The sequence below is a fragment of the Manis javanica genome, chromosome 7, assembly GCF_040802235.1.
Source record: "Manis javanica isolate MJ-LG chromosome 7, MJ_LKY, whole genome shotgun sequence".
In the NCBI taxonomy this organism is placed as follows: domain Eukaryota; kingdom Metazoa; phylum Chordata; class Mammalia; order Pholidota; family Manidae; genus Manis; species Manis javanica.
Genome location: NC_133162.1, coordinates 451,458 through 475,324, shown reverse-complemented (window position 1 = coordinate 475,324; position 23,867 = coordinate 451,458). Strand labels below are relative to the sequence as shown.

The 23,867-nt window shown below is 60.2% G+C and overlaps 1 protein-coding gene across 3 annotated transcripts; it reads left to right on the top strand.

Moving 5' to 3' along the window:
- The first annotated feature begins 13,707 nt into the window (after positions 1 to 13,707).
- LOC108395407 (uncharacterized) lies at positions 13,708 to 22,957 on the top strand. 3 transcript variants are annotated; one of them, XM_073240083.1, is made up of 3 exons: positions 13,708 to 14,543; positions 15,618 to 16,233; positions 16,444 to 22,957. In XM_073240083.1, the coding sequence occupies exons 1-3, from the start codon at positions 14,539 to 14,541 to the stop codon at positions 16,912 to 16,914; spliced, it is 1,092 nt and encodes a 363-aa protein (XP_073096184.1). In that variant the 5' UTR covers positions 13,708 to 14,538; the 3' UTR covers positions 16,915 to 22,957. The 3 variants fall into 3 exon arrangements, with proteins under 3 accessions (XP_073096184.1, XP_017513159.3, XP_017513156.3); XM_017657670.3 differs by having other exon boundaries at positions 13,708 to 14,777; positions 15,618 to 22,953; XM_017657667.3 differs by having other exon boundaries at positions 15,618 to 22,952.
- The last annotated feature ends 910 nt before the right edge of the window (positions 22,958 to 23,867 follow it).

The following is a 23,867-nucleotide window of genomic DNA, read 5'->3' as shown; positions in this document are numbered from 1 at the left end:
ACACCTGTGGTTTCCAGGAGCCCAGAGGTGAAAGTGGTTTAAGGCAGGCCTGCAAATCTCAGGGGAGGGATCTCAGGACAACGAGGGGTGTTGAAGGGCCACAGCCCCAGCAGGCGGCCAGCAGGGTAATACACGTGAGCAGCAGGGTAATACACGTGAAGAGAGTGCCACCCCCAGAATTCTACCGTGGAAGAGCCACAGCCCCTAGCCTGGGAACTAAGCTATCCCCTTGCGAATCCTCCTTACGGCTAGTACTCAACTCTCCAAAACCCATGTGGCCTCAACTTTCATTTCCTTCAAAGGTTCTGTTTCCTTCTTTCTCCCTCCCAAGGAAAGAGCTCTCCATGATAAGCAACATCAGCCTGACAGTGGAGGACTGTGGGAGCCCCTGCATGAAGCTGCCCACCCACCCGCTGGCCCAGGCCTGCGGTCAAGGCAACTGGCCAGCCCCTCCCGTTCAGACAGGTGGAAGGTTCTGGCTGCCGAGGCCTGTGGACACGAGTTGGAGTTGGAGTTGGAAAGGGTGCCCACATCGCATGCCCCCACCCACCCTGAGCTCCACTCCCTGCTTCACCCAGGACTGCAATGCCTCTGTCCACCTGGCCTCCGGGAGCTCAGGGCTGGCCCAAGGCAGCCAGCTATGCTGAGCACTGGTCACAGAGGGACTTGGGGCAGGTAGCAGGGGAGTTCTGGGGAGCCAGACTGGGAGTCGTCTATGTGGCTCTAGTCCTGGCTCCTCTGAGGGGCTGTGCCAGCTGACTTGGTGTCTGAACCTTTCTGGGCCTCAGTTTCCTACTTGGTCTGCCCCCACATAAGCTGAAGCAAACTTTCAAAGAAGTCCATTTGTCATGGTCAATAAGGACCCTGCCTACTTCTTTCCAACCCGCTTGGTCAGCCAGGCCCAGAGGCCAGAAACAGCAGCAGGTGGCCTCAGGGAAAAGAACCAGTATTCTGGGTCCTGTTGCTCAGAGGGAAGGAAGGGTGTGGCCATTGGGTTCAGCAGGCCACTGAGTCTGTGTTCTGTAGACAGAGGCCCTCTGCCCACAGAGAAGGTGACCCCCACCCTCCCAGCTGGCCCAACCTTGCAGCAGGAACCACTCCAGCCAGGATGGGTGGGCTGCTCGTCCCTCTGAGCTGCTACTATGGAGAATTCTGGAGCTCGTAATCCATCCTAATCCTGCAGGGCCTCAGATCCCTGCTGGTGGGGAAGAAGGCCACACACAGTAGCCTCCAGCCAATCCAAACCTGACCATGGCCACAGGCCAGGGGAGTGGCCCCCTCCCAGCCGCCCTGAGCCCGTTGGGGCCCTAGGGGCCTGGGCCCAGGACCAGCGCACACAGGCATCTAGATGACAGGCAGGTGTGTCCCCAGCCCGGCCAAGGTCATGCACAAAGGCAACATCAACCAGCCTGGCTGAGGCCCGTGCCCTAAAGAAACTGAAGCTGGGCCCCCTCAGCCACCTTGGCTGGTGGGTCAGGACCACATGGGAAATATTGGGACCTTCAGGGTTGTTCTGGCATTTTCATTCACACTGAACACAGATCCTGCCTCGGGAAGTACATGGAAAGTAGTAGTGTCTCCAAGAGGATCGCTTCCGTTCCTGAGAATGACCAAGCTGGGCAGCAACGCAGTGTGAGAGCCAAATAGGCCAGCCCCAGAATGGGACATCTCACCACCCCAGCCCATGGCCGGTCAAAAGGAAGGCGTTGGGCCACATGGGCCCTGTCCGCCCTTCACAGGGCCAGTGGACAAGCCTTAACCTCTCCAGGGAAAGAGGAAATGAGGGGCAGCCAGTCACAGCAGTGCACTCCTACCCTGGGGGAATGTTAGGGCTGGGAACCACATCCCCAGCAGCCCTCAAGCCACCAGGGCAAATGAGACCTGAGAGGGATGTGGGTGATGCAGTCAGGGAAACCCCAAGGGTGACACCGAGCAGAGACTCTAATGCCAGGAGTGTCGTGGCAACAGCGGCAAGTCCGAGGCCAGGGGGAAACAGGGTCACAGGGTCATGAGAACCACAAACAGGACTTTGAGTTTTGTTCTAAATATGCAGTGAGGATGCAGAGTTGGGCATGAGGCTTCCAACGGGCGCTTGGAGCTCCAGTCCATGATCAGCAGCTGTTCTGGTGACCTGTTGCTGCCTAACAGATCACTCCATGTACAGGCAGCTCGTGTGGCCTGGGGGACGCTGAGGCCTGACGCACCTTGGGAGATGGGCAGCCGCAGTCAGCTCAGCAGGGACGCAGGGGCCCACTAAGGGTCTGACAGGAGCCTGCGGACTCCTCTTCTTGATCAAAGACCATAGGCAGTAGGATTGTTATGTTTGAAACAATCTAAGATAGAGGGCAATCAACAAATTTAATCGGCCTCAAGGTCCGTTTAAGACTGAACAGCTGAGCCAACATCCTGACATTTTGGCAGCCGGTCTGACCGCTGAACTTCCTCCCCAGTCCTGAGGAGGGGGTGCTGGGCAGGTACCTGGGCCCTGGCTGCAATCAGGATGGGTCTGTGGTCCCACACACTGTGGTGCTCCCAGACCCCAGATAAGATGGGGTGACAGGACATAGTGGGGGAGCTCACTGCTGGGCCAGCATGGAGGGAAGCTCCTGCCTGTGTGGAGTTTAGGCTGGGGTGGCCACCCAACATCCAGACCCAGCTCGTGTGTGTGGCCCCTGTGCAGCTGGCAGAGCCACCGTGTGCTGGACCGACCTTGGCCTGGGTCTTGTCTGGGATCCAGGATCTAGACTGTCCTCCACTCCTTTGCCTCCAAGCCTGATCCAGGGTCCCACTCTGTGTGCCCGCTAAGCTGTCATCCCTGGGCCAAGTCACTGGACCGTCTCTGGAGCTCGCAGAAAACCCAGGAGGCGCCTGTCCAACCCAGAGCTGGCAGTGAGGAGCCCCAGATGCCCGGCAGCTGTACAGGTGGAGGCCCGACTCCCTGTGCCCCAAGGGGCGGGGGGGGCAGGGGTAGGACCTCAGCCAAGGTTCGCAGAGGGGCTGAGGCAAAAGCTGAGGACACGCCAGGCCTGAAAGTTCCGGGACTGAGGCTCTTGCTGTGTTACCCAGGATGGCATGTCCCCCTCACCCTGCCAGGGCTGGGCTGCGTGGTCTGCCGCTCCACATGGCCCAGGAGGACAATGCTTCCCAAGCTTCTGCAGTGAAGTGCGTGGAGCCCCGGGAAGCAGTCTGGTCCGCGCTCCCCCAGCATCCACAGGGCTGTGGAGGGCAGGCCACCTGACAAGGGTGGGGTGGGCATGGAGGAGGGCAGAGAGCCTGCCTGGGGGTCAGGCTGCAGCGGGGTCCCAGATCCTGGGAGGCGAGCACTCGCAGGTTCCCTCCCCGGGGCCTGTCCCTTCGGTGAGGGGCATTTAAATTGCCTGGCTCTGCCCCCAGAAGCCCGCCAGGCCAGCCCTCCTGCCCCTCTTCTGCCTGCGGTGCGTGAGCTGGCGTCTTCCCCGCCCGCAGGCGCAGGAGGCGTCGCAGAAGAGCGCTCAGCCCTCCGGGCCTGCAGCACAGCCGGACAACCAGGCTCCCTGCTTCAGCGACCGCGTGGCCACGGGGCTCCCACGTCTCACATCTCCTGTGGCTCTGCAACAGGCAGTTCTGGCTTCGGCCACACCGGGGTGGTGGCGCTGGAGCCTCGCCGGCGGGGTCGGGCCCTGGGTCCAGAGGCGCCTCTAGCAGCGCCCGGCCTCCAGTCTCCCAGGGAGCGCCGGAACCCGCCGCCCTCGGCTCCCCGGCGGAGCGCGCGGCCAGAAGCGCTGGAGAGGCCGCGTCTCGGCGGGCACCGGCGTCCGGCTCCGCCGCCGCGGCGTGGCCACACTCGGGCGCAGGCCGCCCTGCCAGGACTGTTGGCCTCGCGGCCCGCGCCCGCGGCCCCTTTGTCATGCACATGAGGGCGCCGAGGCTGAGAAAGGGCCCCCTTCACACGCTGGTCGCCGATGAAGACACTTTTCTTTCCCCGTCTGCGGGCTTGGCACATGCCTGCTGTTTCCAAGTGGCCTCTCACGGAAAGGGCCCGGTCCCCATTCTTTGTCCCCCTAGGTGCCCGGCTGACAGCCCCTGGCAGCTGCTGCGCTTTCAAAGGCGCTATAGAACGTCTCTGCAGGTGAGCCGTCCTGCCCGGGCTCCCCGTCAAAGGCCCTTTGAGACGTCACCGGGGAGCGGGCTGCGAGCGTGTCGCCGCTCACAGCGCCCGCACAATGGCCGCGCCACTCAACGGGCGACCCCGCGGCCGCCCCGCCTGCGCACGATTCCGCGGGGAGGGCGGCGGGCCAGGCGAGCGCAGCGCCCAGCCTCCCCGCCTCCTGCTGGCCTCGCGCCCTCCCCGGCCTCCCCACCTCCCCGCTCTCCAACCCGCCCATCCCTGGCCCTTCCCCACTCCCCCTCCCCGCGCACTGACCCTCCCCGGTCTCCGCGCTCGGCGTTCCCTGACCCTCCCCCACCCATGGCCCCGCCCACCCCGAATGTCCCCGCCTCCTCCAGGCCGCCCCCCGGCCCCGCGCTCTGCCCCTTTAAAGCCCACCCTGCGCCCCTCCCTCCGCGTCCCAACTCCGTTCCGACAGGACTGAAGCCGCGGGCGGGGGCGGGGCCTACACTCTCGGGAAGCCCCGCCCGCCCCCTCGGGCCTGCCGCCCTGGGGCCTGAAGGCGGCCGGGTAGCCCTCCCTGGTTCTGCTGGTTGTTTCTTTCGGTTTGGGTGTTTGTCGAAAGAATGAGAAGGGGAAGGAGAGAGAAAAATCGGACAGCTTTGGGGAACAGTGCCACCAAGACCTCCGCCCCAGCAATCCTGGATGGGACCTCGGGCCTCAGAGGCTGGGCTGGGCCCACCTGGAAGGTGTGGGGGTGAAGGTCCTTCCCCGGGAGTCGAGCTAGTGTGTCGAGGAGAGGAGTGTCCTTGGGGCTCAGCTTGAATCCCACAGCCCCCACCTCCACCCTCTGGGCTGAGGGCCTGGCCGGCAGAGATGGAGATGCTGCTGTTTGCAAGGGTGTTCCTGGGAAATCTGTTCTCCACCCAAGACCGCCAGCTCCTGCCAGAGTGCAGAATGTGGGGTGTAAAATGGCTTAATTCAGTCACTGAGCGCCTGTGGGGCTTCGGGGGGGGGTATGGCCAGGCCGTGAAACAGCACCCTGGAAGGGACAGACTTGGGCCTGGCCTTCAGGAAGTCAGGAAGTGGCTCCAGAGAGCAGTCCTTTGGGGCTTTGCCCCCAGCCCAGGCTGCATGTGGGGATTTCCTGCCCTGCGGTCGGGAGCTCGGGACGGCTAGAGCCACCGGCTGTGACTGAGTCACGTGGTCAAGACCACAGCCCCTCCCCATCTGGGACAGCCAGTGAGCGCCTCAGATGGCAGTGCTGCAAGCCGGGTAACCACTTGTCAGGGGCGTGTCCACCCAGCTTCCCAGGTCGAACAAAACCAAGAAAATTAGTTTGTGGTGCCATGCTGAAGCCTGATGTTAATAACAAATGTTTGTTTTTAGAGTAGCTTTAGACATAGGGAGCGTTGCAATGGTTTGCTAGATTCATAGGCACTCCGCGACTGTGAGGTTTGCCCTTGAAGATAAGTTGATTTGTTCAAACTTGGGCACACAGCCACTCCAGAAGCTTCTGCAAGGTGCAGGTAGCTCCCAGCTCATCTGCCCTCGGCCCAGGAGACAGCTGTCCCCAGCCAGCCCTGGATCCTCGCCCTGTCCTGAGCATCCCATGTCCCCGCCCACCCTGCCTTCCCCTGCGCTCCCATTGCAGCACCTCACCCCCCGCTGGTGCCTCCCCCAGGATGCCTTCACCACGCCCCCATGCTGGGCTCAGGCTCCAGAGACTTCCCCGGGGCAGACTTCACATCCAGGCCCTGATCGGTTGCCCTCTCAATGGCTCCGAACATCTGACTGTGGCCAAGTGGGTAATGGTCGAGGCCCGGACACCCCCTTCCCGCGTCCAGCCTCTCTCCCTTCGTGGACCCAAGATGGACCCCTCCAGATGCTGAGTCCATGGGCTTTTGTGCTGGTGTGCATAGCTGGTGTGGGTGAGCGGGCTGGTTCTGCGCCCTCCCCTGTCTGCTTGCCCTGACACGGCACTTTCCTTGGTTCTGTGCCATGTGGTCATCACCCAGGACCTGAGATCTCTCTCCCCAGATCCTGGCCCCCACCAGCCTTGCTGGGCCAGACTGTACCCGTCGGACCAGAGTGGCCAGCCAGCAGATCAGACAGCCCTAGGCCCGGATGTGTTTGCCAGGAGCTGGCCCTCACTTGCTGCATCCGGCAGGCCTGCACGCTTCGCATCTAGAGGCTGTGGCTGTAGGCGCATTGCTCAGCAGGAGGCTCGCATCAGGGCTGTCGGGTGCCCTTCACGTCTCCTGAGCTCTCTCTTTTGCCTGGTCCTGAAGGCCGGGGCCTGCAGGACAGGTGTGCCCATTAGGCTGAAGGCCGAGGCCCCATCCGTGGCTGGCAGCCCTTTGGTAGCCAGTACCTGATTGTCCTCATGGGAATAAGGATAGGCCGACCACTTGATTGCTCTTCCCCCTGAGCTGTGGCGCAGAGGTGGGGGGCTTCTGAGAGGCCCCCAGAGTGGGCCCCCTTTCTTGGCCTGGCGCCCACACACATGCTGTGTCCTTCCTGCAGGAATGTCTTGCTTCGGTTTCCCCTGGGCCTCCCTCACCTGCCAGCAGGGAGCCAGGATACCCCTTTCTCTTCCTTTTTCCTTCAGCTGAGTGTCCCAGGACATGGGTTCAGGGCACTGGGAAGCCCCTGCTGGTGGTGGCTTTCCCCCCTCCACAGACACACTACACACAGACACACAGACCCAGACCACACACCCCTAGGCTCCTGGGGGCCTGAGGACCCCACAGGCTGTGGCCTTCCCAGTGACCTGGGGGCCTCTCAGAAGCCCTCTTCCGTCCTCTCTGGCTTGCTGAGCTCCTCAGGGTTCCTTCTCATCCTGACCCCAGCACCAAGAGGCCCTTCCTCCCACAGAACCCCCACCCCACCTCCCAGGGCCCAGGCCAGGCTGCTTCAGGAAGAGATTTATGAACCAGGTCCCCAGCTCCTGCCTGGCTCATGTATGAGGCCTCAGCTTGGCCTGCTGGGCTTCCGGGGGAGCACTGAACTGTGTGCAGCAGACCGTCACCAAAGCCTCCTCACCTCCAACAGGGAGGGTTCTGGTGGCTCCTGGGGCCCAAGGTCAGGCCCCTCCCCCACTGGGGGCTCTCCTGGCAGTGGCCCCCCGGAAGGCCAGGCTGGGGTTCTGTTGTGCCTTACCAGGTCCTGAGGCCCTACCTGCTCAGAGGCTGGCACCATCCTGTTTGAAAGAACCCTCCAGTCTCCTGCCACCAGATCCTGCTGGGAGGGTCCAGGCCTGCAGGGATTGCCTGGAGCCAGTGTGGGCATTGCAAGTTCACCTGACCCCTGGCAGTCACTCCAGTGCCACCAAACACTTCTGAGTGCAGCCACAGCCTGCATGTGGATGGCCCTGTAACTGCCAAAGGTTTGCTGAAGTGGGAGTCAATCGTACGGCAGTGGTAATGCACCCAGTAATGACATGAAGCCTGCCGAACATATGCAGCCTTGTCCAGCCAGGCTTCGGATGCTCACCCCGGGCTTGGGGTCAGCCCCGTCTGTGCACAAACATGCCCTCCTATGGGTTATGGTGCCCTTGTGGTATGAAGCCATACCAGAGTCTGCATACCTGCCTAGGTGTGCCCTCCAGCTCCGGGCTGCCCAGTGGCCACCACACTCAGTCCCCTGCCTCACAGGAGTGGTGTTTGGCTGAGGACCTCAGTCTCCCCTAAGGATCAGAGAGGATACAGCCCATGTGCCACATCAATGCATCTCAGGTGGAGGTAATTTCGCTCACATTAAACGAACAATTTCTTTTGAGGTGGAGCAAGACCAGGCCGCCCTGCTGTGGACAGCAGCCAGTGTCATCAGCTGCTCCAGCTGCATGGGGACTCAGCCTCAGCGGGCAGTCTGAGCTGCAGGCCTGCATAGCCCTGGAGCCAGGTGCCCTCTGAGGAGCCAGGTGGGCACGGCATGGCTCTGACCTCAGTGGTGGCGGTCCTGGTCTCGGGGCCTGCTGGGCAGTGACCCTGAGGGCTGCTCCAGACTTGCTCTTGCTCTGAGTTCCTGTGCTGCTGTGTACCTGAGTGTCCAGCTACCGGTCTGGCTGGGCTGGGCAGCTGAGGTGTCTCAAGAGCCCTGCCTCTGACGGACAGTCGGATTAAAAGGACACAGACAGAGCACCTGGGCTGGAAAACAATCCAGGTGAGGGCGCCCAGCTGCTGCTCTATCCCTCTGCCCTACTCTGAGTCTGAGGGCCTCCCTTGCCTAGGCACTGTCCCCACTCCAGCCTGGGGGGTATGGCTCAAAACTAGCCCTGTTTCCAAATCCATTTCAGGGGTCAAACAGGAAGAAAGGAACATCATGTGTCTGCATAAATTAGCAAATTACAGCTCGGATCACGTGAGTGGCTGCTGCCTTCAGGGGCCTTTTGGCAGCTGCCCCTTGGAGACCAGTTCGCAGGGACATAAAGTTTCTGTGGTTCCCCATCAGTTCCAACCATGAGTGTGCACAAAACAGGCTCCATGGCAGAATTTCTGTCTTCTGTGTGAGCCATTGTTCTTGGTTTGCAAGAAAGACATCCTCTGGGATCAGCCCTGAGCAGTGAGGGCCGGTGAGGAGCCCTGAGTGCCTGCTGCTTCCTGAACGCTGCCAGGCAGGTGGAAGCACCTGGCTGAGGTCACAGGAGCAAGCTGGAGACACCTGTCCTTTGACTCCTGAAGGCAAGTCAGTGGGGGGGGGGGGGCGGCGCTCAGGGAGCAGAGGGGGTTGTTTGGGTGCCTCTGCCCCCCACTTGGGGCAGGAGACAGGGACTCCTGTCTGCCCAGTGGAATGGCTGGGGAGAGTCGGCGCCAGGCCGAGTCTGAGGACACGTCCTCCCTTAGGGAGAATCTGAGCCCAGAGAGGGCACAGGACCCAGCTTGCCTGGACTGCAGAGCTGCCCCAGCCTTTAGGGGCCCCAGGGAGGGGTGCCCCCCGAGCCTGCACACACTTGTGTCCAGCTGGGCCCTGCAGAATATCCTTGTGGGCACCGTGTGCTGGTTTGCAGCAAATGGAGGGCTTCCCCTTTCACTGGTGTTGGCTAAGGGGCAGAAACGCCACTGAGTGGTGGGCACTGGGCCTCCTGGAGGGCGCTGACTGGTCAGACTCTTGAGCAGGGCTGCACTCAGCCTGTTGCCAGGGCTAGTGGGTGTCCTCAGCCCTTTCTCTTCGGCTTTGCTAAAATGGAATCCAGACTTGACCTTGACCAGGGCAAGCAGCCCCCTGTGGGGTTCCTGCCTGCTGCTGGCCTAAGGTGTGAACAGTCCGGTTGGATACCGCACCGCCCAGGGTGTGTCAGAACGGCACTGGGGCCCATTTAAAAGGAACCCCTTGCCTTCTTCTTGCCCTCTGACCTCAAGGCTAGCCCTGGGCCCATCCCTCTTCCTGGTTCCACCCTACACGCGGGCCAAGAGGCCCACAGGACACCTTGGCGGGGGGCAGTGGATGACTTTGAATCCTCGGAGACGATTCCCCAAGGGGAGGTCCAGGGGTGGGGGCCTGCCCGAGGCTCTCTGTGCTGGGGCACACCTCAGAGGGGAGCAGGATGCCTGGTGCGATTTCTGACCCTGACCCCTGGGGAGGCCCCTGTCCACCTGCCCTCACCTGGTGGGCTTCCCTTCTGCCATCTCAGAAGACTTTGAAGTACAGGCCTCCTGCCAGGGTGTGGCGGGGGCAGGCCCCAGCCCAGGAGAATGGGGGCTGCAGCTGGCCTGAGGCCTTCCACGGCCTGGAGCTGGGTGTGGGTATGGGCATAGCTGAGCCCTGGCAGTCATGGCAGGAGGAGACTGTCATGCATGGAGCTGACCGGAGCTCGGTTCTTCCTCCCTCTGTCCCCAAACATGTCTGGTGCTTGGCAGGTTGGCCATGCTGGGCTGGACACACAGATGCTGTCTTGCCAACGGGTTTCAGCCCTAGGCAAGTTCAATATGGATTCAGTGTGGCCAGAGAAATGATAATAGAACGCTCTTGGGGTGAAAGGGTTATTTCCACGGTGGCAGGTGAATCACTAAAACCCCATCCACTCAGAGCAAGTCTGTACACAGCAAGCTGGTCTCTTCCTGTGGGCCTCTCTGCCCACACAGCCGTCCTCTGGTGTCGCGGTCCAGCCGCGCCTAGTTGAGCAGGTCCTGAAGTGCGGAAGGGGGGCGAAGAAAATAAAGACAGAAAGAGCTGATGGTCCAGTGCGTCGCCAGCCAGCAGCCTGTGCAACTGCTTCCTGTTGCCACTCTTAGTTGGGCTTGAACTCACAACTCTGAGGTTAACAGTCCCATGCCCTACCAATCAAGCTACAGCAGGGCTCCTGTTAGTTGCTCGTGGAATGTGTAAACAGAATGTTCTCTGTTCTCCGTTCCTGCCACATTGGCAAGTGGGGGAAGGGCATAGCCAGAAGCAGGGGCGGTGTTTCCACACATCTTCAAGGTCTCCCTATTTTCAGAGTGAGGAGTCTTGGCTCGTCTTCGAGGACAAGATATGTTTTTGTGGACAGGTAACTTCCAAGGACTGCACCGGTTGTTCTCTAGCTTGTGCTTTCCCATGCTGCATTCAGACATGGGGGAAGGTGCTTTCCCATTCTGCCTACAAACATGTGAGAAGACAAAGGCAGTCCCCAACACTCTGGGCGTCTGCTCTGCTCTCCTGGGGCCCTGTAGTCGTGCCATTGCGTCACCCAGAGCACTGGGCAGAGCTCTTTATATAGAGTCAGTAACGACATATTGCCCACACGTGGGTAGTGAGCTAGCTGACCGGGGCCAGGTGAGAATCCTGACCGCAGGACCTTTCATTTTATCCACAGATGCCTCGTCCACCTCATGGAGCCCAGCCAGGTGGGGTCTGAGAGCTGGGACATGCGCCTTCCAGGGGACTGCTGGGACAGGCTGAGACCCAGTGGGGCCCTAACTCAGAGGCCCAACCCAGGCTCTGGAAGCAGGTGGGCCTGGGTACAGAGCCCTTGGTGTGGCTGTGGCAGGAGTCCTGGGAGTAAGGGGCACAGGAAGGAGAGGGGTCACTGGAGATTGGGTGGGCCCAGATCTGGGTACCCTGCAGGCCAGTGGGGTCTCACTACAGCCAAGAAACGCCTACAGCTTTCCCGACTGAGGCTCTGGCGGCAGTGGCCCGTCATCCAGTCCAGCCTCAGCCGGAGGCAGGACAAGGGAGGGAATGGAGCAGCCCCACATCCAGGATGGGTGATGACCAAGTTCAGGAGGGAGTGGTCATCCAGGACACGCAGCAGACGGGCTGGTCAAGCGGGGGGTGGGGGGTGGGGGGGTGCTGGCTCAGGGCAAGAGGTGTGGGGCGGAGGAGATCCAGCGGGCACAGACCCCCGTCCTGACCCCAGGGGGCAGTCTTTCTGGCTCTGTTAGGACGCACAAAGCCCCAAAGGGTGCAGCCTGCTTGGCTCCCAGACGACTTCCTCCTGAAACTGTAACTGAGGACACCAAAAAAATGGTAACAAAATGTGTCAAATTTGTTTTTCAGAGCCAGCCGGAATTCAGGGAGCTGAGGGAAGCTGCAGCTGTGCCCAGAACCCTTCAGATGGCCTCAGGTTACCGACCATCCTAAAATCTCTGCAGCTGGGGGGTGCGGTTCAGCCACCTTTTTTGAACAAGCAGTGAATGTAGTGACTTAACAGGCTCCACAGGACCAGCCTCGTTAGGACACCAGCCCCTGCTGAATGTGCATAAACCTTCTGTATTCCTACTGAACTCAGGGAGAGAGATTTGAGCTAGTTTCCTGTCTCCTTGCTCAGCTGCCTCGCAATAAAACTTTCTCTCTGCGGAAGACGGGTGCTTGATGCTTGGCTTCCGTGAACGGACTCAGTAGGGCACAGCTGGCGCCGGCCCACTGCACCCCCTTGCCTCCACATCTCCTGGGCTGCCCTAAGTCGGCCATCCCCACGTGCCATCTCACGTTTTCAGTGTTGAGATATAATACACATTACAAAAGCTACCATTTTAAAGCACACACTTTAACTCACCAAGTTATGCATCCATAACAATGATCTAATTCCAGAACACTTCAGCATCCTAACAAGAGACCCTGGACCCACTTGTTTCTCCTACTCCCCACCCACAGCCCCGTCTGTGGGTCTCCCTGCCCTGCACATTCCCATCAGGGGGATCAGACACTGTGTGGCCTTTCGTATCTGGCCCCTCTCACCCAGGCTCCTCCCCACGAGGTAATGTGTGCAGTGTGTTCTGCTCCTGTTCACGGCTGGCCTCCACCACTTACCTGTTCACTTCATTACTCTGTTGACATCTGTGTTGACTCCACTTCTTGGGCATTGTGAGTCATGTACCAGCTTATTCATGGAGTAGTGCTGTGGAGTGAAACACCTTCGGGGCCTGGTAGAATGTGGTGTTGTGGGAACGTGTGTGTGCTAGCCACCCCTTCTCTCCCACTCTACTCCTAGTCCCAAATGCTATTGGTTGCAGACCCCCTTCCGGTGGCCTCCCCAGCTGCTGGGCCAGGCCATGCCTCCTGACCTTGACTCTTACCTTTCTGTGGTGGTTGGAAGTGGAAAGGGGATCTCCTTTCCTGTGCCTGAGAAAGAGGGGTGCTTCCAATTCTGGGGCACAGGCCCCCAGCCTGCTCAGCCCAGGCTGCTGGTGCCACCCGCCCCAATCTTCACTGGGGCCGCAGCTGCCAGGCTAGGCCGCCCTCCCCGTCCTTCCTGCCTGGCCATAGGGCTTGACCACTGTGCTCCCCAGGGAGTGTCCAGACCAGCACAACTTGAAAGAAATACAATGTGTCCTGTATACAATTGCAAATTGTCTAATAGCCAAAACTAGTTTTGCTACCATACTTACTCTGATATTTGAACATGTAATCAATACAAAACTTGTTACAGAGACATTCTGATCCCCTTCCCTCTGCCTGGACCCCCCCACCCCCGCCGGCCCCCTTCCTTCCTCCCCTGCCCCATTCCAGGACACGCCTCCTGTGAACAAAGCTCTGCTAATAACTGTCAAAGGATCAGGGGGTCAGGAAGGACAGACTGAGAAGGGAGGCGGGTTGAGGGACACTGCGGGTTGAGGGACAGGCCCATAGAGCCTCCCAGCCTCCTGGGGACCTTCCGGAGTGGGGGGAGGGCACAGAGGGGGGAGCAGGAGCCCAGGAGGCCTGCCCGGATGGGCCAAAGACCGCGAGAGGGACAGGGAGCAGCGCCCTCCCCGGAGTCTCTGGGGTCTGGGGGGCCTGCACCGGGCGGGGCATGGACGGTGGGACCCACCCAGCCCTGGGTCGCTGAGTCGGTTAGGGGGAACGCTCTCCACGCACCCCGAGGGGCTCTTGTGGGGCCACCCTCTCCCTGCCCGGGCTTTGCATTCTCTGAGCCGACCGGTGGTCGCGCGGAGAGGAGCCCGGCGCGGGCGGCAACAGTCAGCTCCCCCCGAAAGGCCGGGCAGGCCTCACCCCCGGCGGGGGCCCGGCGGTCCGTACGCGCTGGGAGCCTGCGACCACTGCTGCCCCAGCCCCCTACGCCTGCCTCGCGACTCCGCCCCCGAGCCACCCACTGCACGCACACCAAGCCCACCTCCCATTCGTGTGTCCGGGCCCTTGCTGGTTCTGGACGCCTGCTGACCCGCACCCGGGCGGGGTAGGGGGACGTGCCGAAGCCGCGGGGGCAGGGTCGGACATCTGGGGCCCCTCCCAGGAGAGCAGGGCCTGGGGAGCGCGGCCGGGCGGCAGGAGCCGGCGCCCACCCGCGCCTCTCCGACCGCCCGGCCCCAAAGGGGTCCGCAGGGTCGGGGGCTCTAGCCCCGCAGCTATCCCCTGAAGCCCGCCGGCCGCGGAGCCAGGCCCGGGAGGGCGCGGCGCTGAGCGAAGAGCAGTCGTTCCAGAGCAGAAGGAAGAGGCGCAAACAGGGCCCCCGGGGCGTGGGAGGACCTGCCAGAGACCCCCTCCCTCCCTGCTTCCATCTCGCTGGGGCCCAGACGGCTGCCCCCTTGGGTTCCTCAGCACAACTGGTGCAGGGGCGATTACAAAGCGTGGGGGGGCTTCTGGAAGCCAACGAGGAGGGGTGTGGCCTCCTGGCCGCGGCCTCCCCTCGGCCTGAGTGAGTGGTCAGGAGGGCGGGGAGTTTCTGGAGGCGGATGTGGCTGTTTGGGGTCACCCAGTAGTTCCTATCTTTCCTTGGAAGACACAGCCAGGCCTGGGGACACCGAGGGTGACTCCTACCCCCGACCCTGGCCAGCCCTGCCCTGCCGAACTGACCAGGAGCTGTCCGGTGAGCTCTGGGCCTTCCTGCTGCTGCCTCCAGCCGGAGGGCCTGGCCCAGCACCCACGGGAGGGTTTCCGCCAAGGTGCCTGTGGGCGTCCAGCATCACCGTCAGACAGACTGAGAGATTCCTGGCCATCTTGCCTCCATTTTCCTGACCTGGGGGTCCAGCCAGAGCCTCGGGCTGCCAGGCCCAGCAGCAGGCACTCCACCACGCAGCACCCCGCCCGTCTGCATGAGGTGCCTTCCTCTGTCTGCTTCCTTCTTTCATTTTCCCACTGCCTCGTTTTAGCAGAGATGCCGCTAGAAAGTGTTGGCTGCGAACCTTCTGTCTAGGGACAGTGCTGGGAGGATCCCTGGCCTCCTCTGAGGACTAGAATTTGGGAAGCAGGGGTGGCCAGTGCTGGCTGGTGAGAACCTGCAATATTTAGGCCCTTGGTGCCCAGAACAGCACCTGAGTCCCGTGCTCAGCAGGTCAGTGGGTACACGGGGCTGTGTCTGTGGGCCGGTGGGGCAGGTCCAGGCCAGCCTGGGGAGCCTGCTTACCCACCTGGTGGGTGCTGGTGAGAGGTGGCTTGGCCCTCCCTGGGAGGGGAGCCCGGAGCCCTCATTCACCTGATGAGGTGGAGGCCTGGGGAGTGGGGAGTGGTACCAGAGGCACATGGACGTGCTAGGTGGGAAGGGCGGACACTGCAGCCTCTTGCAGACACTCCAGGTGGGGTGAGCTCCCTCTTCATCACCCTCCCATGTAGGCCTTCCTCCAGGCCATCGGGTGGAGCACGTGGAGATTGGGGTGTTGGGGGTGGGTAGGGGGGGCCGTACTAGAAGATGTGGCTATTGTGTGCCCCAACCCTTCCAAAGCCAGTGTCTTGTGGACATCAGTGAAGCCCCACAGATGAGAACAGCAGTGGCTGACTCCATGAGAGCATGGAGTGGGGGTCATAGGTCACTTGGATTTGGCAGAGACCCAGAGGCAGGCAGACCTCAGAGGGGAGGGCCTCAGGTGGGCCCCCACAGAGGCTAGGGCCCTGGGGGCTGGGGCTGGGCCCTCAAGTGGGTGTCCCGGAGGTCCACACCCCCACCCCACCCCAGTCTCCACTTGCTCCACCGAATAGCCTGGAGGAAGGCCTACATGGGGGGAGCAGTGCTGTGGAAGCTGGCAGTCTTGGGCCACCTCCTGGCAGGTTCAGGTGGGTCACCACCATGGCTGCGTCTTCCTGGGCTGGTCGCTACGGGTCGCACACCTCGGTGCCCTCTACCCAGGTGGCCTGCTGTCGCCCCTCTGCACAGTGTGTCTGTCCTGATCTCTTACAGCCTGAAGGAAGTCCTCTGTGGGAGATCAGGGCTGATTTTTGGGGTGGAGCCCATGGATCCCCTTCCTGGGGAGGACAGTGCAGCCCCGGCGATCCCCCCGCTGAGGCCAGGTGAGAAGTTCCACCTGTTTGTGAGTTACAGCAGCGTGGACGCCGTGTGGACCCACGGGCTCATCAGCCGCCTGGAGGCGGACCTGTCAGGAATGAAGGTCTGCCTGCACGAGCGGGACTTCACCCCCGGCAGGAACGTCCTGGAGAACATGGCCGAGTGCATCCAGCAGAGCCAGAAAGTGCTGCTCATGCTGAGCCAGGACTTTGTGCAGAGCCGGTGGTGCCTCCTGGAGGCTGATCTGTCGCTCTTCGGGTCCTGCCTGGAGAGGAAGCCCGTCATCCCGGTCCTGCTGAGGCCTTGCCAGATCCCGCTGCACCTCAGCCACCTGACATACCTGAATGCCGCCGACAGCTGCTTCTACAGCAAGGCGCTGCAGCTCCTCTGCACGCCCAACCACCTCCTGGCACGCTTCCCACCAGCCCTGCGTCCGGCCTCCTCCCTCTACAATGGGAAGACCCTCCTGACCCTAAACTGCGTCAACAGGGACAGCCTGCCCTCGTGGAAGGTGGGGACCTTTAGCACCCTGGGTGTCCCAGACCCCCTGAAGGAGGTGCTGGGGGACCCCGAGGTGTACAAGCATGCTGTGGGCATCCTGAATGGCATGCAGTCCCCCCGCTCCTGCCTCCGGTACATAGGCTGCAGAATCCCTCTCGGCATCTTCCTGATTATTATCTCCTTGGCACTGATTTTCCTCCCCTTGATTCTGGGGCTCCAGGAAAAAGCACCGGCTCAGCAGTTCCTCGTGATCGCCGGCAACATGTTTTTCTGCCCCCTCTTCATGGTCTTAGCCGTGAACACCCTGTGCTGGTCCAGGAGGTTTTCCAAGAAGAAGATGCGGGAGCTGGTCCTCAGAGTGGGGGAGGCCAACCTCCTGCTGGCACAGCACTCAGTGCTCATGGGCTGCGACACAGCAAACAAACTCTACTTCGTGCATGTGCTGCTGGAGAAGTGCAGGCAGGTCTTCCTGGAGGCGGCATCCACGGGGGAGGGGGAGGGTCTGTTCCAGGAGGCCCTGCTGCAGTTCTCCTGTGGCTACGCCTGCTGCCTGGCCCATGCGCACTTCCCCCACTGTGAGGACGTGGATGCAGAGGGGGCTGGCGGCCACCTGGAGCTGGGTCTGTGCTTCTGCCAGTTTGTCTTCCTGCAGCTGAAGAGGCGTGGTGGGGTTGGGGGTGACCCCGTGTGACGGCAGGAGGGGCAGCCGGGTTAGCTGTGCAGCGCTGGGCAGCCCTCAGGCCCCTGCACCCCCAGAGAACCCCACAGAGCCTGCTCCCGGGGAAAGGCAGCTATGTCAGCTCACCTGGCCGGGCATCTTGCTCTAGCCTGACGGTTTGCCCAAGAGGCATTGTTCAAACTACCCGAGAGGAGGCTGGGGAGAGCAGCAGGCTTGCCTTGGGCCCCTCAGGTCCTCTTAGGAACTGGCCTCCCCTCGGGAGGACAGTCACTGCCCATCTCTGGATGGCCATTCAGTGTCTGCGTGGCTGGGGCCCTGGAGCCCCTCTCTGAACAGCCCCCCAGGCACCTGCCCTTCATGCTGGGGTGAGGAGACGAGACAGAAACCAGGCTGACCCCAAGGAATTGGGCTGGACACCCCCGGCTGCTGGGCACGCACACACAGATAGCCTGTGCTCCTGCTGTGCACACCAGGGGCCTGTGGGGTGGTGGTCACTGCTACGCTTGGATGGAGCTGGGAGGCCTGCGTTTGTCCTCGGCATAGACACGCCGTCAGGCCTGGGTCTGTGGCCACTGATGCCAGACTGGGTGTGCCCCGTCTGCTATGCTCCCTCCCTTCCTGCCCTCCTGCCAAGTCCTGAAATGAAGACCTCCGCCTGCCTTCATCTTCCCCTCCTGGGGAAGGGCCACTCCATCTGCGCTGACCCTGTCCTTGCTGCCCCCGAAGGCTGGCTCTCCAGGCGCAGGTGCCTTCATGGTGTCTCTGGCACCTCTGCTGATGCCGTTCATAACGTGAACTGGCCTGGATGCTGGGGACACAGCAGGACAGCATGAAACGGAGCTGTCACCCAGCAAGCACCCTGCTGAGCTCCAGGGCCCCTCCACTCTGCCCATCCTGGGGAATGAGCCAGACCCCCAAGCCCCACACCTGTACCACTGTATGCTCAGCGTGGAGCGGCCTGGGGCTCTGCCCTGGGCCTCGGTCTCCCTGTCTGTAAGGAGCAGCTGACAGGTGATCTCCTGCCACATTTGGAGTTGGGTGCCAGGCAGATGTTCCTGGGAGCCCTTGGGCCCATGGCCAAGTGCTAGGCTGTCAAGAGTGTAGCTTGGCCACATGGTTTCGCTGCCTTGCATTCACTTTGTTTGGCCAAGCATCCTGCGAGGCCTTAAACTGGCCCTCACCACCCTGCCAGCATGCCCCAGACAGCAGCCACGTCATCACAAGCGAAGGTAAGTCCCTGATCTGATGCCCAGCAGCCCATGTGAGAAACAACTTCCTGCCCCCCAGGACTTTCCCTTACTTGCCCCTTACAAAAGACCCCCATGAACCTTAACAAAACCCTGTTCTTTTGGTTCAAATTGACCAATCCCATCCTGTTCAGGGAACCCCAAAGCACTCCAGCCATGGCCCCTGAAAAAGGTATGTCCTGCCCCTGCTGGTTCCCTGCCCTGCCCTCCCCAAGTGGCCTCTTGAGGCGTGTTGTGTGCTTCCTCCGGGATCTGTGAATAACAAACTTCTCTATTTCCATTTCTCTTGTGAAAGAGAACAGTCTTGTGACCTGTTGCTAAACCACGCTCGCAACCCAGCGCCCCGTGGTCCACTTAGTGTCAGCAGGGCAAAGCCGTGACATGCATCCTGATGGAAGCTGGTGCGGAGTCTGGCTTAGTCACCTGCCTGGGAGGACCCCCTTGAGAAGAGACTGACCAGAGGCCGAGAAGTGGGGGGGCTCTGGGCAAGGGGACAGCATAATCAGAGACGTCAGACAGCATAAGCCCGGGTCCCAGGGAAGAGCCCAGGCCTTGGAGGGCTTCTGAAACAGGGCCCAGCACAGCGCCCCCCTGTGGCAAGTCAGCCTCGCTCCCCTGCACATTTAAGGGCTGGGGGCAGGCGAGGAGCCAGCGTTCCAAGAGGTGGTGGCGGGCACTGCCAAGCGGGGGGAGTGTCCTGGGAGTCTCAGGGCTCGCTGGCAGCTTTGGGTGCTAGAACTTGCCTGAGAGCAGTGCTTGGCACTAGGACCTACCCCAGCGGGCCCCGGCACCGGGTCTCTCAGATGTCCTGGTAGAGGCACTGTCAGGGCCCCAGGTGGGGAAGGAAGCTCACACCTGGACTCCGTCAGGTCCCTCATCAGGACCCGGCAGGCCTAGCGCACCCACTCTGGGCCAGGGACGAGCTCGCAGGAAGCACAACTGGCATATATGGGCACCAAGGGGCCAATTCGAGGCCACACTGCCTCACCGCCCCGGCTGAGGGTCTACCCAGTGCCCAGAATTAGGCTGTGCCAGAGAGTGCAGAACCCTGGCATGAAGCTAGGCAACTGGTCGGGCCTTTCAGGACTTGGACTCCTGGCAGTAGCACTGGGAGCCCAGGACAGTGCCCAGGGCTGGGGTCGAGGCCCTGTGTGCACACACATGCACACACACACATGCACATGCACCTGGCCCCACTGCTCAGCAGGCGAGCCACATAATGATAGGGGCATTCCTGCCTCTTCGTGCTGTACTGTGGGATGGGTGGACCAAAAGGAAGTGATAGGCCTGTCACTCCAGAAGGCCTAGATTTTTTAAGTCATGAAATGACAGGTTTGTGTATACTCAATATAGGAAAACATTTAAAGGAACCATTTTACTACACTGTTGATCTTTCACCCAGGCTGTGGTAAATCCAAGCCTCTTTCACACTGTGCCCAGGACAGGAATGCCAAGGAGGCTGAGTCTGTGGGCCCTCGTCCCTCCAGCCTGCAGTCCCTGCCTCAGCCAGCCCCTTCTCTGGCTCCCCGGGTTGCATCTGGTCAGCCCCCCAGTCCCTGTACAGATGCCTCCTCTGGGGCCAAACAGCATCACTGCGGAGGCACAGTCCCCCAGAGTGCCCACCAGAGAGCAGGGTCCGGAGGGGGTTCTCTGAGGGACTGCCCACGCTGACCAGCCCCAAACACCCACCCCAGAGCTGCACCCCCGGACCTGGGGCTCCAGAACCCTGGGGCCCCAGCCACCTTGCAACAGCCTGGACACAGGGCTGCCCTGCGCCACACCACCTACCCTGGCCCCTTGGCCTCGCCACCCGTGCCAGCAGTCAGTGGCTGGGGGTCTGATGGGCCCTGTCCCCAGGCTGCTGGAGTCCCCACCCCCAGGCACACCGCAACACCCGGGAGCCACAACCTTCACAGCGGAGGGCAGTGCTGACCCCTGCTGTCTGCCCCAGGCCCCTTGGTCTCCCACCCCACAGAGCCCTCAAAGGCACTGCCCTGCCAGGTGTGGAAGGTGGCACCTCCCATGGCCCTGGGAGCTCCACCTCGTGCAGATGCCCCCAAAAGTGTCTCTGGCCTGTCCTGGTCTCATTCTCAGCAGGATGAGCTCAGGCAGGCTGGGGTCTGTGGACCCCAGGGAGGGCTGAGGTTCTAACCAGCCCTCGGAGCCCCTCCAAAGGTCACCAAGTACCCGGGCAGTTGTCCAAGGTCTGCCCTCAGTCCCGGCAAGCCACCCACCATGCCCACGCCGAGGGGCTTCTGTGCCACAGGTGCCGAGGCCTCCGCAGCAGCCCCTCCCTGACCCAGCAGGCTTCCCATGACACAGGACAGGCAGGTCTCCAGGACAAGCCTGCCACATCCTGCTGACCCCCACTGCAGCTTGGGCCTGGCTCTGGAAGAAGTGACCCCCAGGGACTCTCAGACCTCCCCCCAGGTCCCTAGGTCCCTCCACAGACAGACCTCCTGGCTAGGCTCTGCCCTGTAGGTCAGGTGAGCCCCCCATGGACAGCGGGGGAAGAGCCAGAGCTGCCCTCACCACGACCCTCCCACAGAGAGGTGGGAGGAGGTGAGAGGAAGGGGGTGTGTAGCCAGGAGATAGTGCGAGTGGTGCACGTGGCTGGTGCACCGTGGGACTGGTTGCTGTGCACATGCGTGTGCCTGCGTGTGTGTGTGCGTGCATCCCCAGCCTGGGCAGTGCTCTGGAAATCACACCTACCCAGACAAGATTCACATTATGGTCAGATCGCTCACATTGAAGCACATCTTCAAAGAGCACAGGTCGCAGCAGGGCTGACCACCAGGCCCCGAGCAGTGCCGCCGGGAGGGACGTCGTCCAGGCCCCCTTCACGTTTCCCAGCTTGGTCTGTGGGTGCAGGGATTTCCTCCCCAGTTGAGCACACAAGACTCCTCACAGCCTCCCTGAACCTTTCATCCCTGCAAGGCTCTCACCGGACAGTGGACCTGGGACAGGCTCTGTGCCTAAGGATTTTTTTTTTTATTAAGGTATCATTGATATACGCTCTAATGAAGGTTTCCCAAGGAAAACAATGTGGTTATTACATTCACCCTTAGTATCGACTCCCCCTCATACCCCACAGCAGTCACTGTCTGTCAGTGTAGTGAGATGCCACAGAAGGATGAATTGTTTTTAACTCTTGGACGTTGCATTTGATGCTATCCAAGCCTCCACATCTCCATCTCCCTCAGGAGGAACCTCCCGGGCTGTGAGCCAGACTCAGGCCTCCCCTACACCAGTGTGCACACAAACGGCAGTGCCTCGGTGTTGCCCCCGAGGGTGGTGAGCGGGAGGCTGGCCTGGTTATGGGTCCTGGGGCATGTCACCCTGGTCACCCTGCAGGCCACACTGTGAGGTCCTACACCCCACCTGCGGGAAGCTGGCATGGGATTCCTCTCCCCACCTCCAACTGGTGAGAGATTTTGCAGTAAATTTTGGGTGTGACTAAAATGTAAAGGATGTTCAGAGGATGCATAGGATCCTGGGCTGAAAACGGAGCTCCACTCACGAAGGGTCAGCCACTGCAGGGGCCTGGCGGGGGCACGGGCTGAGTCCCACCCCACACCCTAACCCTGGCCAGAACCCATACCCTCTGGCCCGAGGCAGCATGTAAGTAAGCAAGCATGAAAGACATTATAGTGTTTGCGACTTGTTTTCATTTGAGATGGTTTGAGTTTTATCTCAACCTTGAGGTTTAGTTTAAGAATTTTAGTTTAAGGTCTGAGTAGACTGATTTTAAGTTCCGACTAACTGAATGTGGGCAGTGCACAAATGCTAAGTTCACAGAGGTTTTGATAGTTTATAGGTCTGAGCTACTAGATGTTCAAATTGCTCAGGAGAATCTGATGTATCAGTTTATGATCAGAGTGAAATACCAAGGGAGTCTAATTAACTGAGTTTGTCGCATTCATCGTATGTCTAAGAATTTAGAGAAGCTGAATATATCTAATGTATAAGTTAGTAAAATATTAAAGAATAAATGAGGACAAACAAAAAATTACTAGGTTTATAATAAGCTTTAAATGAGCTTTAAAGCTTGAGAAAAGCTGTTTTTTAATTTGTAATTGTCACGAAATTTTACAATTTTACAAATTAAAAAATTTTAACCCAGCAATTGTACTTCTAGGAATTTGCCCTGAAGATAAATCTCCAACAATAAAAATACATAAGTTCCTCACTGCAGCCTTGTTTTTATGGCAAACTAGTGTGGACGGCCTAAATGCCCACACGGGGCGGGGTGAACAGGTGCAGCTGCGCTCCGGGCTGTGGGGCCCGGAAGGGAAGGACAGTCCCTGTGCTCGCTGTGGGGGTGCAGGTGAACACGGTGTGACAAGGATGCAGTAAGTATTTTTGGCCTTGGTCCCCAGTTCCTGGTGCAGAGCTCCTAAAACCCTTGGAACATCCTGAGTGACAGGGGTGTCTTCAGTTACCCATAACCACACCTGAGTTTATGCTAATGAGGTGGTTCAGGTGGGGCCCCTAGATGGCCTCAGGATGGAGGCTGCTTAGAAAGACCTCAGGGAGTGGGCGGGGCCTGGACACTGGGTCCTGAAAGCCAAGAGCCGGGAGATGGGAGAGCTCCCCGGTGGGTGGACCCGTCAGGAAGTGCTCCCTGCCCACACCTCACCCTGTGTCTCGTCCATCTGTGGCCCGGCGCTGTGTCCTTGATAAGAAACTGGTTATCTTGTTAAGTAAGGTGCTTTCCTGAGTTCTGTGGGTCGATCGATTGAGTTACTGAACCTGAAGGGGGATGACCCAAGTTTGTAGTCTGGCTGGACAGAAATGCAAGTGGCACAGGGGCCCATACTTGGGAGGGGGTCTGACTTGAGGGGAGTGCCCAGCCTGTGCGTGCGGTCTGTGCTGGTCCCAGGTAATTACTGCCAGCACTGACTTGTGGGACATCTATTGGCGAATTAGCCATTGTGCTGTGGGGAAAAAACTTTTCAGGAAAAAATGTGAAGTAGGAGAAATTTTAAAATGCACCTGCATCTGACTGTTTTTGCAAAAAGATACACAGAGAGGCTGAACTAGGACGACTTCTAGTAAGTCTGATTTCTGATCCCCTTCAGGCGGTGGGTGGCTTATCTCAGACAACTTTTGTATGGTTCTGCCTTTTGGAGGACAGGAGGGAGGGGAGGAGAGGGCGGAAGGACAGGAGGGGAGGTGAGGATGCCGGGCACAGCGCACCTGGATGGTTTCCCTCCAGGTCTCCCGTCTGGCCACTGAGCAGCGCCAACTGCTCCACTGCCCAGACCCCCAACCTAGTGTGCGTAAAATTGTAATATTTCCATAATATCTCGCCTGGCTTTAGTACAGCTGCATATCAACAGGTGTTCAGACGTGGAAGGAGGTATGGCTTTAGTGCATTTGCATCATTCCTCAGGGGTGGAGAGAATTCAGCTCCATATCAGTGGGTAATTACCTGGGCGAGAAGGGCTTATCTGCACCAGCTAGGGGAGGGCTGGTTTTGCTTCTGCTGGAGCAGGAAAGGGAGAAAAGGCCCGGGACTGAAGTTTGTGAGCAGTAAACGGATTTTAAACTTTATTTCTCCCTTTGACTCATTTCGGTTTTTAGAGGTGTTTTGCCCGGCGATTTCCTTTCCCCAGACTTACACTAGCCAATCAGGTCAGGGTAACTGGGCCCAGCCCTGGTGGCATTCCCTGACACTGAGGGGACCCCTCTGACTTCTCACCCAAGTCTTGCGGC